The following is a 16,423-nucleotide window of genomic DNA, read 5'->3' as shown; positions in this document are numbered from 1 at the left end:
CAATTTTCCATGTGACACGCGGAATAACTAGAAACTTCTCTGAAAGCCTCTTGGGGTTTTTTAAACTTCTGCTCCATTAACTCAGGAATGTAACAGAAGTGATAGATTAGGCTTGGAAACAAATAGCCTGGCTGTTTCTTGATAAGATCAAATTAGTTTGAAAGGACAGCACTGGCTCTGCTGTTGGACTTCCAGGGGGAGAGAAATCAGTTTGTGTAATGATTAATTAAACGAGCAACAAAACATAAAATAGACCCCCGTCCGTTTATTTTGTCTCGTCTGTGTAAGATTTTCCACCCGTGGTGCTGACCCGCTTCAGAGTGTACTTTTCTTTCTTTTTCATCACAGTTGTTTTTCACACTGATCGGCTATAATTCACGTTCAAACAACAAAAGAAAAAAAAAATATCTGGGCACCACAGTGGACTTTGGGGCATTAAAACAAAAGTCTTTACGCTCTGTGAAAGATTTGCTCTGACCTTAAAGCGACATTAACAGCACATTTAAGTCCACTAAGTAATGAGATATAGTTAGTTTCAAATGATCCAGAACTGCAGTCCTTTCCAAATTCAACACTGCAGATGTGGGCTCTGCGACGAGCAAGTATCCAGACCTTAGTAGCAATTAGAGATATATGTGTTATTATTTTAAAACCTGAATAATTCGAAATACTTTCCTGGCAGCATTCCTGGGAGAGTTTCTGGTGAAAGGAACAGGTGTAACACTAGTAACAGCAGGAGTTATTGTAACATAACCATTATAAAATGCCAGTTTAAGCATCAGCATCATAAATCAATGAAATCTTTACACTTTACAAATACCGTTATCCAGGGGCGCAAGTTTGTGAACAGACAAAGCAGGCAACTGCTTGGGGCCCCGAGCCGATAGGGGGCCCTCCCGACACTCGGAGCCTGAGGGCTGTTTTTACTGAAATGTGCAGTGACCAGCCGCCTCCCCGTCCCCCTTAAAAAGCAATGGACGTCTCAGTAGGAAACCTCCCTAAAGGGGCCCCACCTCACTTTAACCTGTGTGAAGTAATCGTTCTGCAAGTTGGAAAATGAAGAGGATTATTTACAGTGTAGTGCACATCTTTTTTACTCAGTATATATATGTTTTTTTCAGTTGTTTACAGTATTTTATTGTTCTATATATTTATATTGTTTCATAATGTGGGTTCTTTACAGTAATGTATTTTTTTGACTAAGATTATATAGTTTTTTTAAAGCTATTTACAGTATTTTATTGTTCTTTACATTTATAGTTTCACATACTTTTTAATTACAAGGTTTTTCCATGTTATTTCATTCATTAAAAAAAAAAAAAAAAAAAAAAAAAAATGTATTCATACATTTTTCGTTGGTGTCAGATTATTTAGGCCCCCTGAGAATTTTTGCTTAGGGCCCCTACAGACTCTAGAAACGCCTCTGCCGTTATCGCTGACGTATGTTGCAAATAAATGCCCATAACTCCGCGCCTGGGTAACTTCCCAATTCTTTTATTTTTCTTCAGTCTATGTAATGAATTGACAGAAATTGCCAATAGTTAATTTGACGTTGCTTAGTTTTCCAACACAGTGTTTGGATTCTGGAGTGAATGTATTAGTACCTCCACCATTTTCTCATCAAATGCATGCACCGCCACTCCAGTTTGTATATTTAGGTGTGTTACTAATCAACACAGGGCTGATTGTGTCCACATTTGCTTGCACGCCGAACGCCAATGAATCTTTTTCCCTTCTCACCTTTTCACATTTCATTAAAGTCTTAGTTGCCGTTCCAACTGGCTCATCCGAAACTCCCTCTTACTCACGTCTTCCATTAGTCTGATGAAGTGGACCTGGATCACGTGTGGCGTGGCGTCTGCTCGGAGGGGGGAAGAATGTGGCACCGGGAGAATTATCTTATGATTCATGTTTTTTGGATAGTTCTGGGCTTTTTTTTTCTTTCTTTCTTTGCACCTTTATTATTCAATCTCCTCACGGTTCCTGAGCAAGTATTTGGTCCTTTATTCTTTGTCTGTGTACATACAAAACGTGTGAATACCAAAAGGGTATAAAACAACGACAAAAAAAAGTAGCTGTTACAATGGAAATGAACAGACCTATGCACACACACACACCTTTTTGTGCCTGTTGTCTTCTTTACAGCTTGTGCTTTGGTCCAATGTCACTGGTTTTCGACCACGTGTGTGTGGATTATTGGTGAGATAAATAACACTGGGTAAGGACCTGTCTCTGGCATAATTAGGAATAGTACAAGGACATTTTTTTTTTTTTTTCGTTAAACAAAGCAAGAGCACACATGCTTCTTATTCCCTCATATACAGACTGCTTTATATAAAAAAAGTGCATTGTAGTGATATACATTGAGTTATTTAACAGTACTATATTCTCTTTTCGGTGAAGCTGTGATACATTTGTAGTGGTGTTTTTTCTTCTTCTTAAGTCTGTGATTAAGGGCAGGGACCGGTGACGGTGTGAGCCTGCAACAGGATGCAGACCAGTCGCCCCCATAATGAAAAAAAAGTCTCCTCCTCCCTCTCTTGTTACCACTTCCCGGGGATGGGCACTCCACATTCATACCAACCCACGAACGGATGGGACGTGCGTCGGCCAATAACTCCAAAAGTAACCGGCTCCTGTCTGTACGCACGATAATAACCTGCAACAAAAGGAAACAAAAGTCGTTATCCAGGTTTTCCGTCCAGGTTTTAATCAAATTCACATCAACTCCTATTATTCCACTATTAGAAGTTGGAGCGTGTGGACGTTTTAGTGGCAAAGTCTGTAATTAGCCATAAATGTTTACCAAAAAAAAAAAAAAAAAGCGAGATGATGTCATGTAAAGAGAACCGGTGGAAAACATAACAGAAATATTCATGCAATCATATTTATTTGTTGATTCGCTCATTTTTTCCTCCACTACGTCTGCTTCCACTCCGTTTAAGACCAAGTGTAAAAACATGTTCAAACCTTAAAAAACAATAACACAAACAAACACACAAGCATACTTTGGGCGAGCAAACAAACCGGGGAGGTAAAATAGAACCAAAAAAGAAAGACGAGGTAAATTTTTAGCAGCTGAGTCTTTGATGTCAAAAAAAAACATTCTGTAAACATCCAAACGTCCAAATACATAGTAAAAAACAGACACTGTTGTCATTTCTGCGTTTTTAACCTTGTATATTTTCGAATATTCACTAATATGACCTGAACCCAATGACTACCAGGAAGCAACCACAGTTTTTTTATTAAATTTTAGAGTGGTCCACCACGCTAATGAAAAGCATGTGACATTCAGACTAAACACAACACAACCGCTTGATCCTGTCGCAAGTATATTAATTCAAACATCATTCTGCCCGCGTATTCTTTGTAGATACGATCGATACTGCTGGCCCACGAGATCCACATAGTTGTTTTAGGGCTAAAGAAACAGCCATGTGTTGCTGCTTTACTGTACCTTGTGCTGAGGGCAGATAATTTGAGAGGTAAGCCGGGCCTGTCCTTCCATCCCTGTAGGAATCTACAAACTGGCAGTGGTCCTCCCCCTGTCCAAACGTGTCCCCTATACTGTAAAAAGGCTCTGTCGAGAGAAGACGAGGCACATTTTTCAATCGTGGTATGGTTTTTTTTCCCCCAAAACAATGGAGGGAAAATGACAAAACACAATTCGTTACCTCTGAGACCGTCGCCCATGAATATCTTGTATCGCAGGGAGTTGCACAGAACCACGCCCACAAACTTCCTGTACCACGTCCGCTTGACGTACTGGCTGCCCTTACAGCTGCTGTGCGCCGAGTTGAACTTGAAGCTGAAGGGGACCCAGATGGGCTCTCCACCTGAGGAACAACATTTAAAGGGGACATATTATACCATATTTCTCCAAGTTAACCGAGCTAACCCATGTCTGTGACATGTTTTGGTCAAAATACATTAAGGATGACACATCATAGCAGTTCAATCACCCTGCCAAAACAGCCCTGTTCAGAACGCTCGGTTTTTTAAATGCAAATGAGACACAGGAAACTACGTCTACAGGAAGCTAGCGGCAGTTAGCATTTAGAAACGCCATCATTTGCTGACTCTAGCCGGCACATTGCCGTCATATATAAAAAGTATCCAGTGGACACTTAAATCCTCTGAGGCTGGAAGTTTGTGTAGAACTCTGTGCTGCACTGTGCAGCCAAGAATAGAACACTTTGCAGACAACAAAAACATGAGTGAGTCATCTTTTTTCACACGTTGCTTACTCATAGGACCTCCAGAGTCCCAAATAAGTATTAAAATGATTAAAAAGTTTTGCATGATATGGCCCCTTTAAGACACTCACGCATTATAAAACTAAGTATGAGTAAATAACAAAACTACTAGACCAATACTAGAGTAAATAAAAACTTCTTTTATATCACTATACCTTTAATTCACTGTATACAGGGGTGTATTTCATTGTTTAAAATAGAGTTCGCTTACTTACTCTAACTGTAATTAGTGAGCAGGGATGTATCGTGTTACCGCAGAAAAATGTGTATCCTCTAAATAGAAATATCATAAATACTCATACAGAGAGAGAGAGTGAGAGTTAAGAACAGTTGTAACTCTCTTTTTTGCGTTAGATCAGGTTTTTATATCTCGGAACTGGAGACGTCGTGGTGATTTGTACTGCTGCGGGGTTTATAAATCAACCAACTGTTTTCGGGGGCCAAAAAAAATCAAAAATTTGATATGCTGATAATGACCGATCCAGACGTCTCACATCATCTGGGACCAATCTGCTTACTGTTACCGGGAGTCAAAACAAATCATAACGCCGGAGCATTCAGTCTCATGCATGTGTATGTGAAGCAAACTGTCAGAAAACCCAAGGTCTGGGAGCTCGGTTTTTTATTATCCTACTTTCTGTTAATTATAGTTTCATTCAGTTGTTCTTATTTTTATTTCTCGTTTTTACTACTGTGTCCTTTTATATTGTCCTCCATGTCTTGCCTGAATTCCCATTTTATATGCGAGATAATGTAGAAAGTTTATTTGAATTATGTGTTAGACTGCAATAATAACTTTTACACATTTTAAATAAAACTAACCTAATGGCTGCCGTCCAGTAGACAAAGAGTGAACAGTTTTAATAACCTTTTTCAAGGTCGCGCAGCACAGATTTGAACCCACATTGGTGACATTTTAAGACAAGACAGCGCTCTGCAGAACTATACAATGAACTATTTCAATCTTATTCAACGCCAAAATATGCACCGGATGACCACTTAGCAGTGAGCTACTGGCAGTTACTTATTGAGAGTGACATCTAAATGCATCGCGAGGAGTGTTGCTGAGGGGGAAATGATAAAGGAGGCACACTGCTGCTGAAGTGAATCCAGATGGTTTGTTCAACAGAACGATGGCTCTCTGTCTCTGTCTCTCTCTCTCTGGTCAGACTTACCAGGTGGCCTTTCGATGAGAAGAGGATCATCTGAAAGAGGAAGAAAGAATGCGATCATCTCACCGGGGATTAAAGGCACAAAAGCAGCACTGCAAATTCAATCTAGTCCCCTGATTATGGGAATAAAATGACGTAAAAAAATAAAAAAAACCTTAATACGCAAAACAAATGCTGTGTCCATGGATGCGGCCAAATGTGAATATCTTGCGTTTGCAATGAAATGAACACCGCGGTAATATTTTCGTCAGCCCACATTTTCTGTTACAGGAAAGTAAAAGAGTGCAACGACGATGTCTCTTTCTCCGCAGGTGGCGACAGGATACACACACCTGATTCAGTGACGTAGGTGAGCGTGTCGCTGACTGGACCCAAACCGAACACATTCTTGGCCTGCACTTTGAAGTAGTACCTGGAGGAAGAACAGAGGAAGGACTTAATGAGAGATTTACAAGGTTAGATTCATGTCATTTCTGCAGGGAACGTTTGCTGCGACTGCATGGGTGAAGGTGGATTAAAAAAGAAGTTAATGACTGAAGCAGATGATGACAGGGGGGGGGGGGGGCTTCAGTCGGGGCTGATTTACTGTCAGGTCTATTTTATACCTGCATAAACATGAAGATATGTGCAGCACCAGAAAATAGATATTTGGCTGCGGTTGAAAGGAGAAGTGGTGGAAAGAGAGGAGGAAAGGTTGGTGTGCAGACAGCAGATAGGACAGGAGTGTGTGTGTGTGTGTCCATTTAATGCAGCGTTGTGTGTGTGTGTGTGTGTGTGTGTGTGTGTGTGTGTTTTTCTTTAACTTGCAAGGTCACACACAGTGAGTTCATGGTCTGTCAGTTTCTAAGTTTCTACAGCCAAAGACTTTCACCGTGCACAGGCAGCAAGGCCTGGATCTAATCACCTCAGCCATGTGACAACAGTGACCAAAATATAATATTACCACATAGAAAGAGAGAGAGATGAGGAGGAGGAGGAGGAGGAGGAGGAGGGGAGGGGGGTCATTGCAGCTGTAGGGAGATGATGTCATGAAAGTTCAAAATGGAAAAAGTAAAAAAGAAAAATTAAAAATACGAGCCAGTTTAGTAAGAAAACAATGAATAGACGACAAAAAGCATCATCGAGTATATATATATATATACAGTATATATTTAGGGTATATAGGATTTAGATTCTAATGGGTGACTTCACAAAAGTTTGTCACTTGGATAAAGATACCAAGTTTTAACATTAGAGAAACCAGAGCCATTAGATGATTTAAAAAAAACTTTTTTATAAAGGTTCCACCTGGAACCCTTTTGGAGGGTTCCATCAATTACCCCTTTAAAACCCTTTATTCAGGAAAGGGCTTTTAAAGGATTCTCTGGATCAAAATGGTTCTTACCGGAACCATTAGTGTTACCAAGAACCCTTGAAAAAACCCTTTCTTTGGGAAAGGATTTTTCAGAAGAAAATGGTTCCTGGTAGAACCTCAGCCCTTGTAGAAGGACCCTTTTGGAACCCTTATTTGTAAGAGTGTAGTATAAAGTACTACTGTATGTAATGAAGGGTGTTAATTCAATAAACCCAAACTGTCTCTGTAGATTAAAGGGAAACAGAGGATGTACATGTATCTTAGTTTATTTTAACCTAATGGTCGCCCTCTTGTAGACAAAGAGTGAATGGAATGGGAAAAAAAAAAAAAAAAATTATATATTTATTAGATTATCAAAACAGCCATAGACGCAACTACAACAGATCATTGTGGAGATAAGTCTTTAAAATCAAATTAAAGACAGAACGCTGAACGCAAATCTTTGGATCAAGGGGGAAAAAAATACTTAAAAGCCGCTGATAATATAAATGTCCACAAGTGTGTATTAAGCTCAGTATATCTGGCAACCAGATGGAGTCTGCAGCATGTGAAATGCCACCACTCTCACACAAACCACACTAAGATCAACTGTAACCGCAGGAGACACACTTTCATGAATACAAGGCGGTTGTCAGGGAGGGAAGCCCTCGCTGCAGCCTCTTGGAAAACTTGACTCTTGCACGCAGCTCTGTTGTTTGTGTTTCGGCAGCAGGTGTTTGGTTAAAGAGCCAGAGAGGAGACACCTGACACGATGGAAACCACGTACAACAAACTACACAAGTCGCTATTAAACGGTCACATCGTCGAGGTTTAAAGAAATTCTGCACCGGCATTGTTCTCCTGCTCTTATTTTGAAAAGCGACACCTGTGTCTCATAAGCCCTGGTTGTAAAAACCCGACTGTGTTTGAGATGAAGAGTCGGATAAAAGCGAGCTGCGTTTCATTTCCACAAATTCTCCGTGTCACAACAGATATTTCTCACATGTCATTTCTTAAAATGTGATTTACGCCACTTTACGGAGGGTTTTCTGGTCCCCCCGCGAAACAACAGCTAGAGTGTCGCGACTCTTGCTCTGATTAATTTCGGTCTGGTTTCGCATCACAAATGGAAACACAATTCCCACAACAACATCAACATCGACATAAAGAAAGAAGAAGACTTTTCAGTTATAGTAATGCATGATAAGGGACGTAAAGGCTAACTGTTGTGAGGTAGCTGACAGTCACAGCTAGCTACGCTAATGCTAATTTAAAATTTAAAATATTGTGTTTGTGTTGTCATTGTGCCTAATGAGGTTGGACAGTGTTTGTATTAAGTTAGGCCTACGCTAATGCTAATCGTAGCCTCGCTAGCTTACCTTTGGAAACAGGTTTGCCAAGTTAGCTGCAAAATAGTAGCACGCTATTATTATTATAATATTATATCTTCTATTTATTTATCTCTCTGAAACGACCGTGTTTGAGATGAAGAGTCAGATAAAAGCGAGCTGCGCTTACTTTCCACAAATTCTCCGTGTCACAGAGAGATAAATAAATATAAGATATAATATTATAATAATAGCATGCTACTAATTTGCGGCTAACTTGGCAAACCTGTTTCCAAAGGTGAGCTAGCGAGGCTATGATTAGCTTTAGCGGAGGGCTAACATAATACATCTTAGTTTATTCTTATTTTGTTCTAGCCTTGTACATACATACACACATACACACACACATATGTTTATATATATATATGGGTTAGGGTATATATATATATATATATATATATATATATACACACACACATATACATATATATATAAAGTATATACATATATATATATATATATATATTTTAAGAGTGTCTAAGAGTTTACTATTTAATTTTCGTTTCTTTAAACATTGATGCTCTATGTCCTCACCACTGTTCACTGCTGGAAATCTAATTTCCCTGAGAGAGTCATCCCAAGGGATCAATAAAGTCAAGTTTAAGTCTAAGTCTAAGTCTTTATATAAACACTTTCTGGCAGAAATAAACACAAAAGAGCCACGGCCAAGAACTTGCACCTGAGGCAGAAACCTGATCATAAACAAAAACACTCTGGTCAGAGATGATCTCATTACCAAGCAGATCTTTGTTCGTGAATCAATGTTGTTTTTAAAGCATCGCGCATTAACTTCTCTCTCATTGTGAGTGTTGTGTGCAAACGGTGGGGCCAACAACAGGTGGTGCGCGTTACCTCGAGTTGGGTTTGAGGTTCTCCACGGCCAGGTGTGTCCCGCTGGACGATCGCAGGGACCATCTGTCGTTGAGGACGTCGTCATATGAAGCACTGTGAACCATGTAGCCTGAGGGGACCAATGCAAAACAACAAGAAGAGCTCATTTTGTTGTTAGGGGGGGAAAAAAAACACACAAAAAAAAGGCAGTCAGATTCACTGACGCAGAAACTGGAATTGGAAGAAGATGGTCTGAAATGAAACACGACATTTTTGAGAAATACGTTGTATGTCCTTTATTAGCTCAGATTCTTAGCGAAAAAAAGGTAATATAAAGATACACCACCAGCTTAGTACTAAAAAAACAAAACAGGAATCAGGTCCAAAGGTTACATAACCATTATACTAAACTATAAAATAAAGGAAACACACTCAGGTGTCAAAACTGGAAAAACAACCCACTGGAGTTTTTTCTTGGACTATGGACTAATAGAATATCTACAATATATGAATAAAACCTGAGAGCCTTTTTTGGATTTGTCGAGCGTGGACTCGCATGCCTTGTGGTTCACATTCTTTTCATAATTTTCACTTGTTTTTTAGTGTTGAGTGTAGGTGGAAACTCTGGCATGTTCCATCTGTCTTTCCACCTGTCATATGTCTTCTCTCTCACAGTCAGACAGACCAATCGAGTGGGAGCAGCAGAATAACCTGAGGTCACACAGCCCACGGTCGTTCACTGTAAAACTACAGTTCTGTTGCACATCAGAATTTTCTACTGGAGTTTCAAGCTTGAGTCTCTATTTTAACTGGAGTCAAACCAACATAGCTGGCTGCTTAGTGGAGGGAATGGAAATACTAAGTTCAGTTTTTCATCTCGTCTTCATTTAACAGGATTAAACACAGTGTTTTGATACTGTCTTTATTTTCCTTCTTTCTGTAGAAATTCACTAATATGTTTGCCTGGAAGAGCCAAATGCAACACTCGGTGATGAATGCTCATGTTTTGACCAAATCCTTAAAGCAAAAAAAAAAAAGGAATGAAGAATTCATCTTCCACATGCTGTTTCTGTCGGGCAAAGTTGGTCAAAAACAGTGCTTTGTGTTTACTATAATTATGTTCAGTATATCTTGTCTGCTTTTTCCCCAGCCCTTAAATAGTTGACATTTGCAAGTAATAATCATCCATAATTTCACTGAAACGATCTGCTATAATAATCCACATCCACATGCACTTAAAATCATGCAGCATTTTTAAATGGAAGCAAATGGGGATCAGGTGCCACTGTGTCCAGACAGATTTGCTACATAATGTGGAAAATGTCCCGAGCAGGGAGGAAACACTGGAGGACAGATGGAAAGAAAGCGAGGGAGAAAAGACCAGTGACAGTACAGGCCATCTATCTGTTTTACACATCAGAGGACGGACGGACGGACGGAGCAGCCCACAGCACGACCAGAAGCTTGTGTTTCCCTGCCAAAGAAAACACAGACTGCCAGACTGCTACCTCTGGTAGTCCATCATGTCCTATGTTAGTAAGCGGTTATCATTCGTTTTTATTTGTGCCACTTAACGTCGTCAGACGAAAGTTTTTGGTTCGCTGTTGGAACCGAGCAGCTCCGTTCCACATGCTCACACTTCGTTTTAATAACAACAACCGAGCGCTGGATTGAGTTTTGAAAGAAAACGATCCTGGTAACACGTTCAAGACGTGCATCCTGAATCAAAGCGGCAGCTCCACACGCTTGTTCACACATTTGAAAACTAAAACCAGATAATGTTCAGGGGACGGAGACAGTTGTTGCATGGCTGCATTTAGATCGAGGTTTTTAACCTTACTGACCACTGAAAATGCTCAAGTCAAACAAACGCTCATGGAGCCCTGTATCTTACATCATCCGCACCTCCTGACCCACATCTGCCCTTCGTGCCATTTTGGTAAAGCTAAAAATGCACAAAAAAGTACATTTTTGAAGCTCCAGTTCAAACCACAAATGTAAGCCTCTTTGTAAACATTGATGCAGCGCAGAAAGAAATCCGGAATCCTTACCCGACACCATATCTCCTTTCATCGGGAGAGCCCAGTCCAGGATGATGAACGAGTGGCAGCCCTCCATGGCGACCACAGTGATGTTCTGGGGCTTGTTCTTGGGCGGCTGGTTCTGAAGCAACTCAATTTCTTTCTTCATCAGGTCTTCCAGGACATCGACCTGCAGGAACTCCAGAGCCTCGGTCAAGGAGCAAGGAGCACCCGGGTCCTTCCGGATATAGTTGACATAGGGAGCTAACGGCAGAAGACATTGAATACGTTTACTATTCTTCATTTATAACATGGATATTAGAATGAATCCAACTACTGTTCTTCCTGAGTATCCTGGCCATTCCACCATGGTCCTTCACTTGTTGTTGTCACGTTGTTTTCAGTGACTCTACAGCTGTGACTGCTTCAGCAATCCCACAATTCCTAAACTGACATGGACTTTGGAGGGAACCACTAGAGCCTGGAGTGGCTCCCACCTCCCCAGATGACTGGCCCTCGGCGCAGGCCAAGAGTCTAACACGTGTCACGATCTACACATAAACATACCGTCTGTGAGGCTGTGCGGGATTAGACCGTCGCAAAACACTTATTGTAAGTCCATTGAAAGCGTGCGTTCTCGTACAGTACGCAGCATTTCCACGGTCCACTGTGCAGACGTGTGCACGCTAATCCAGATGATTTACTTTGAACATGTGTTCATTTTTAAACCTCCCTGAAGAGACTCTCAACTGTCTTCTTCTGCTTGTTGAAAACCCAAATCCAAAACACAGATTGACGACAGTATCTGCAAACAAGCCCGACATGGATTAAATGTCACTCGGAAAACAACAGCGGGGCCAGTTCACATGATATCAGCTAATGGCTGTCTAGTCTGGTGTGAAGTAGCCTCACAGTGGTCCAAATATCCTGGGATTTATTTCACTGTCAAATGTGCCAAAAAGTGTGACTCAAACCATCTGGTGTAAGTGAGACAATTGTTAATAATCATCGCTAATTGCTTTGTGTCCAACAACCGCCTCGGGCTCGCTTCAGTTAAAACTAAACCAAACTTGGACGGAGAAAACGACAGAGATACGGTCTATGCTACACACTTCATGCAAAGCATGTTATTGGATCGCGCTCTGGCTGTGCTGAGGTCAGCTGCACTAACTTTGATGATTAACGCCGCTTTCTGCGCTTGTCTGTTTTTGTCCTCGCACTTGTGTGTGTGTGTGGGGGGAGTAATGGCAATCAGATGGCTCTCTATGAGAAGTGTGTGAACACAAGAAAGCCATTGTTTATCAAAATAGATGGTGTGTCCGCACCATGAGCCCTGTTATTTTTTTCCATGTTTGCCTCCGGAGCAGATGATCCCGATAGTTCTGTCACTGCAGCTGTAAATATCTCTGTTAACAAAGGCTCGAAGGAAATATTAATTCAACTGACAAGTTGCATTAAATCCGTCTATAAATGATACTTCAAATTGGCAACAGCACTCGCACTAAAGCTAATGGCGCTCGTTACAAAAGTCCTTCATCGCGACAGGCCCGAATCTGCGCTGTTTTTTATGATATCTGCGTAAATCTGAAGTAGCTGCCTAATCACCGTACTAAATTAAAGGGGCTCTCGACCAATTTTGTGTGTCAGAGTCAATTCAGTCAATATGGGGAGTATTACACACGGCCAGTGAAAACAATTGTACAGTTGTCTTTCTTTTTTACTCTGAAGGAACTTAAATAAATTGAGAACATTACTAATGGGACATCTTTGTACCTTGGCTTGAGCACACTGTTTTTAATGGGAAGGAGGACAAGGGAGTTTCCAAACAAAGTTGCTGATTTACATTACGGGACGTGTAGAATCAGGTGGTTTAAAACCTCTTCGAAGGACACGAGGTTAAAATACTTCCATCTGTCTCGGCAGAGAAGTCCATTCGCTTCAGCTGTTGCAGGCATTATGGCCTCTGGCTACACCACTGCTGATGGATGGATTGTCCCTAAATTGCTCCGAGTACTAAAATGCCAATGGTCTAACTATGTTTATTATAAAAACTTCCAAAGCTGAATGTATTTTCCTTTCATTTTCTGTAATTACTAGAGCAACAATTTGTCATTGAAGCCTGTGGCTACGTTATACAGTACATGTTCATGGTCAACTCTTTCAAGGACTAAAATCACTGACTTTATGTCGTTTTTAAGTAGGTTGCAATTGCGTAGATTCTGTTTTTATGTCTGTCAAAAAAATATAGTTTTTTGAAATATGAGAGGCCAAAGTAAACAGTACAGAAACTGTAAAAAGAAAGCAGGGGCCCAAAGTTTACCATGACATTTAACAACGTGTCCTGAGTGAACCTTTATATTATGATCCCATACACGTAAATACAGTCATTTTCCCTCAACATAATACTGTATATGGAAAGTCAGATATAGTATCATATCTATATGATCAACTCCAATTTGCATGAACACTTTGTTGTAACAGACATTTTAAATTTCTGGTTCTATAAAGTCAGATAGGGTCATTTATTTATCAGGTATCTGCAAGATGTAACAAGTTTATTACTCCTGTATCGTTATTTACGGCACTGCGAAATCATACATACACATGGATGGTAACACATGATACTCAGAAGCCTCCTGAAATATAAGCTGAACGTATAACGTATTGTAGAGATCCATGTTGTAGCAAGTACAAACTGGTAGAAATGTATAACCTGATCTCTTATTATTTGGAGAAGCTAAGGTGATGGTTTTTCAAGAAAGTACATATACTTATTCTCAATCTGTCATCTGGTATTAGGGTCCCTAAAAATTGACGCTTCAGTTGCACAGGAAGCTAAACTTAAAGGATTCGAAAAAGAGAAGTACGGATTTCAATACCTGTGAATCGCTTCTTCCCACTGAGGTCAAACTCAGATGAAGGGCCTTGGTTGGCAGGTCTTGTCTGAGGAACTGGAGTCACGATTTCCATGGTGGTGGTGGTGGGTAAGGTGGTGGTAGGTGGTGGCTGGGTGGTCTGGGTGAAAAGCTCATCTAACAAGGAGATTTTGATCGAAAAATATCTTTATATTGTTATTCAAAAATGCCTCCGTGAATAATTAATCCTGCAAGTGTCACCATAAAACGAGAATTAAAAGATTAAATAAACTGTGGGATGAGATATGTGAGCTCATTTTGGAGAGACCCAACACCCAAGCCTAAATCGTTATGTAATACTTTGCTACCCTTATTTTCCATGTCAGGCTGAAAGTGTGAAAGGGTTCATTGGGTGAAATTCAATTAATGCCTTCGTCTTTCATCACAGTTTTTTTCTCTCTGTGCTGAATCAGTGGACCTTGTCATTACATCATGGTCCGCACACATGCAACCAGCTTTGAGCCATGGCAAGGAAATGCTGAGAAAAATAATGTAATGCTCAGTGTGACTTTTAGAGCAAACCGCCTAAAAGAAAAATACATCACAAGCTGCTCACATGTTTACTCGATCAGATATCTATAGTGAAATCACAAAATACAAACAACCAAACAGCAGTTTTCTATTCAGCTGAAGCCAGAGGTTATCTATATAACGTTACAATGCAATGTTAATCACCGCAAATGCATCACATGGAGTCTTTAGCCAGGGCATTCTCTTAGTAATGCAGTTCACATGCCGTCTGAGTCAATGTCTTTGCAAGAAAAAGTGATTAAAAACAGTCAGAATGGAAAGCGTCCAATATACCAGCAGTGAACCAGGACCGAGTCCAAACAGATATACGAGACGAGACAAAAAGCGAAGACCACAGGCGGTGCAAAGAGGCAGACAGAGGAGGTACGGATAAACAGATGGTAACCAAACAGTGCAATAGACGTTTGACAAACAATGAGAAAACAGTGCAGTTTAGTCCGTCAAGCACAAGTGGCAATAGCTCGGTCTGAAGCCAAACTCAGCCAATACCTTTCTTAAGAGCTAAAGCATCAGGCACCATGGTCACTGTAACCATGAAGTCCATTTCCAATCCTGAGGATTCCTCTGTCAGAGAAGTAGAACAAGCTGTAGCATCAATCTCATATGGCTGCTGCATATAATATGTATACATTTCTGAACTGGCATAGACACATAAACATGCACACCCACACAAACCATCTTGAGCACAGACGCAAGCACTTTAATATTCAAAGTGTCAAATGCGCACCTGAAAGTGGTGTACAAATCTGTACTGGGCGCCACTGTCTCCATTTTAGATTCTACAAGCTTACACGTGCAAAATGTGAATAACTGCGTCATAAGGTCTTTTCTGCTTTGAGTTTAAACCCTGGCTACTGTGGATTACTGCGCACTGATACATAAATAACAACAAAATTACTTTTTGACAGCAGTGTGCTATCGATGAACACGCAGCACTCCAGTACCACAGCCAGGCACCAGATGTGGAGACTTTAGTGTGGTTTCAGTGGTCTCACATCAGTCATGTTCAGATCTGATGTTAACATCTCTCTCTATGCGATCCGATTACAGGTGGACAGCTTGAATGTGGTCTATGGGATTGGATCTCCATGAGTCTAAATGTATTTACACCTGTACCCAAAGCTGTCCAATTGTGATTGGATCACATGTGTCCTGGTCTAAGTATGGGTAAAGCTACTCATCTAAGATCTGTAGTTTGTGATGGATGAAGATAGACTCACCTTCTGGATAACAGTTCAATATTCCTTCTTCATCCAGAACTGGATACCCATACTCATTTGTTTTAGAAAGGGTTCCCGGTGGACAGGTTGGGTATGGCATTGTAGTGGTAGGCTCCTCTGTGGTCATTGCAGTGGTGGTGGGTACAGGTGTGGTGGTAGGAGCGGCGGTGGTGGTTGTGGTGGTGGTCCTGCGGTTAGGCAGGTCCAAGCCAACCACAGGTTTCCCTCCAATCATGAGCACCTTCTCCTTTGGGTTGATCACAGGCCGACTATCTCTGCCATGGCCAAACAGTGCCATGCCTTCCTGGTTTAAGAGTGGACTGCCCCTGTGGTCTGGTCGGCCGCACACAGGTCAAGTGAGAGGGATGGGAAACAGAATTTGCATGACCTCATCTCAGAACCACATTCACGTTCAGGCTCTATATAGTATGTTTAAATGTGATGTGAAATCGATGGTCGTTGTATCACCAAAAATTGTGCGGCCATCCTCGCCAAGCACTATTCTCTTGGGTTTGCCTTGGGAGTCCTGGAGGATTTGACCATCCTGGTTCATAAGAATCCCCCTCTCCAAGTCTGCCACCTACATAGAGACAAATATTTCACAAATCTATGGAGTAATTTGTGTAAAGACAATGAAAACTTTTGCCTGTATTGACTGTGAGATTTAGAAATGTGTTTGTGATAATTTCTAAGACAGCTATGCTAGTGTTCTCCTCAACATTATCATCTCATCATTTCCTAAATGTTGAACTT

The 16,423-nt window shown here is 40.8% G+C and overlaps 1 protein-coding gene across 1 annotated transcript in view; it reads right to left on the bottom strand.

Moving 5' to 3' along the window:
* Positions 1–1,994: 1,994 nt before the first annotated feature.
* The window catches only part of fndc1 (fibronectin type III domain containing 1), a 33,414-nt gene continuing 18,985 nt past the window's right edge, over positions 1,995–16,423 (bottom strand). The window contains exons 12-22 of the mRNA XM_083899199.1: positions 16,139–16,250; positions 15,671–16,003; positions 14,940–15,014; positions 13,884–14,036; positions 11,035–11,268; positions 9,005–9,113; positions 5,764–5,843; positions 5,435–5,464; positions 3,678–3,839; positions 3,461–3,583; positions 1,995–2,659 (exon numbers count right to left, since the gene is read on the bottom strand). Of these exons, the coding sequence (XP_083755325.1) occupies positions 2,544–2,659; positions 3,461–3,583; positions 3,678–3,839; positions 5,435–5,464; positions 5,764–5,843; positions 9,005–9,113; positions 11,035–11,268; positions 13,884–14,036; positions 14,940–15,014; positions 15,671–16,003; positions 16,139–16,250 (1,527 nt within the window). The 3' untranslated portion in view covers positions 1,995–2,543. The remainder of the gene's footprint in view (positions 2,660–3,460; positions 3,584–3,677; positions 3,840–5,434; positions 5,465–5,763; positions 5,844–9,004; positions 9,114–11,034; positions 11,269–13,883; positions 14,037–14,939; positions 15,015–15,670; positions 16,004–16,138; positions 16,251–16,423) is intronic.

This window comes from Microchirus variegatus (assembly GCF_963457635.1).
Source record: "Microchirus variegatus genome assembly, chromosome: 12".
NCBI lineage: Eukaryota > Metazoa > Chordata > Actinopteri > Pleuronectiformes > Soleidae > Microchirus > Microchirus variegatus.
Note: the sequence above shows the minus strand (reverse complement) of the source record. Positions and strands in the feature narration are given on the sequence as shown.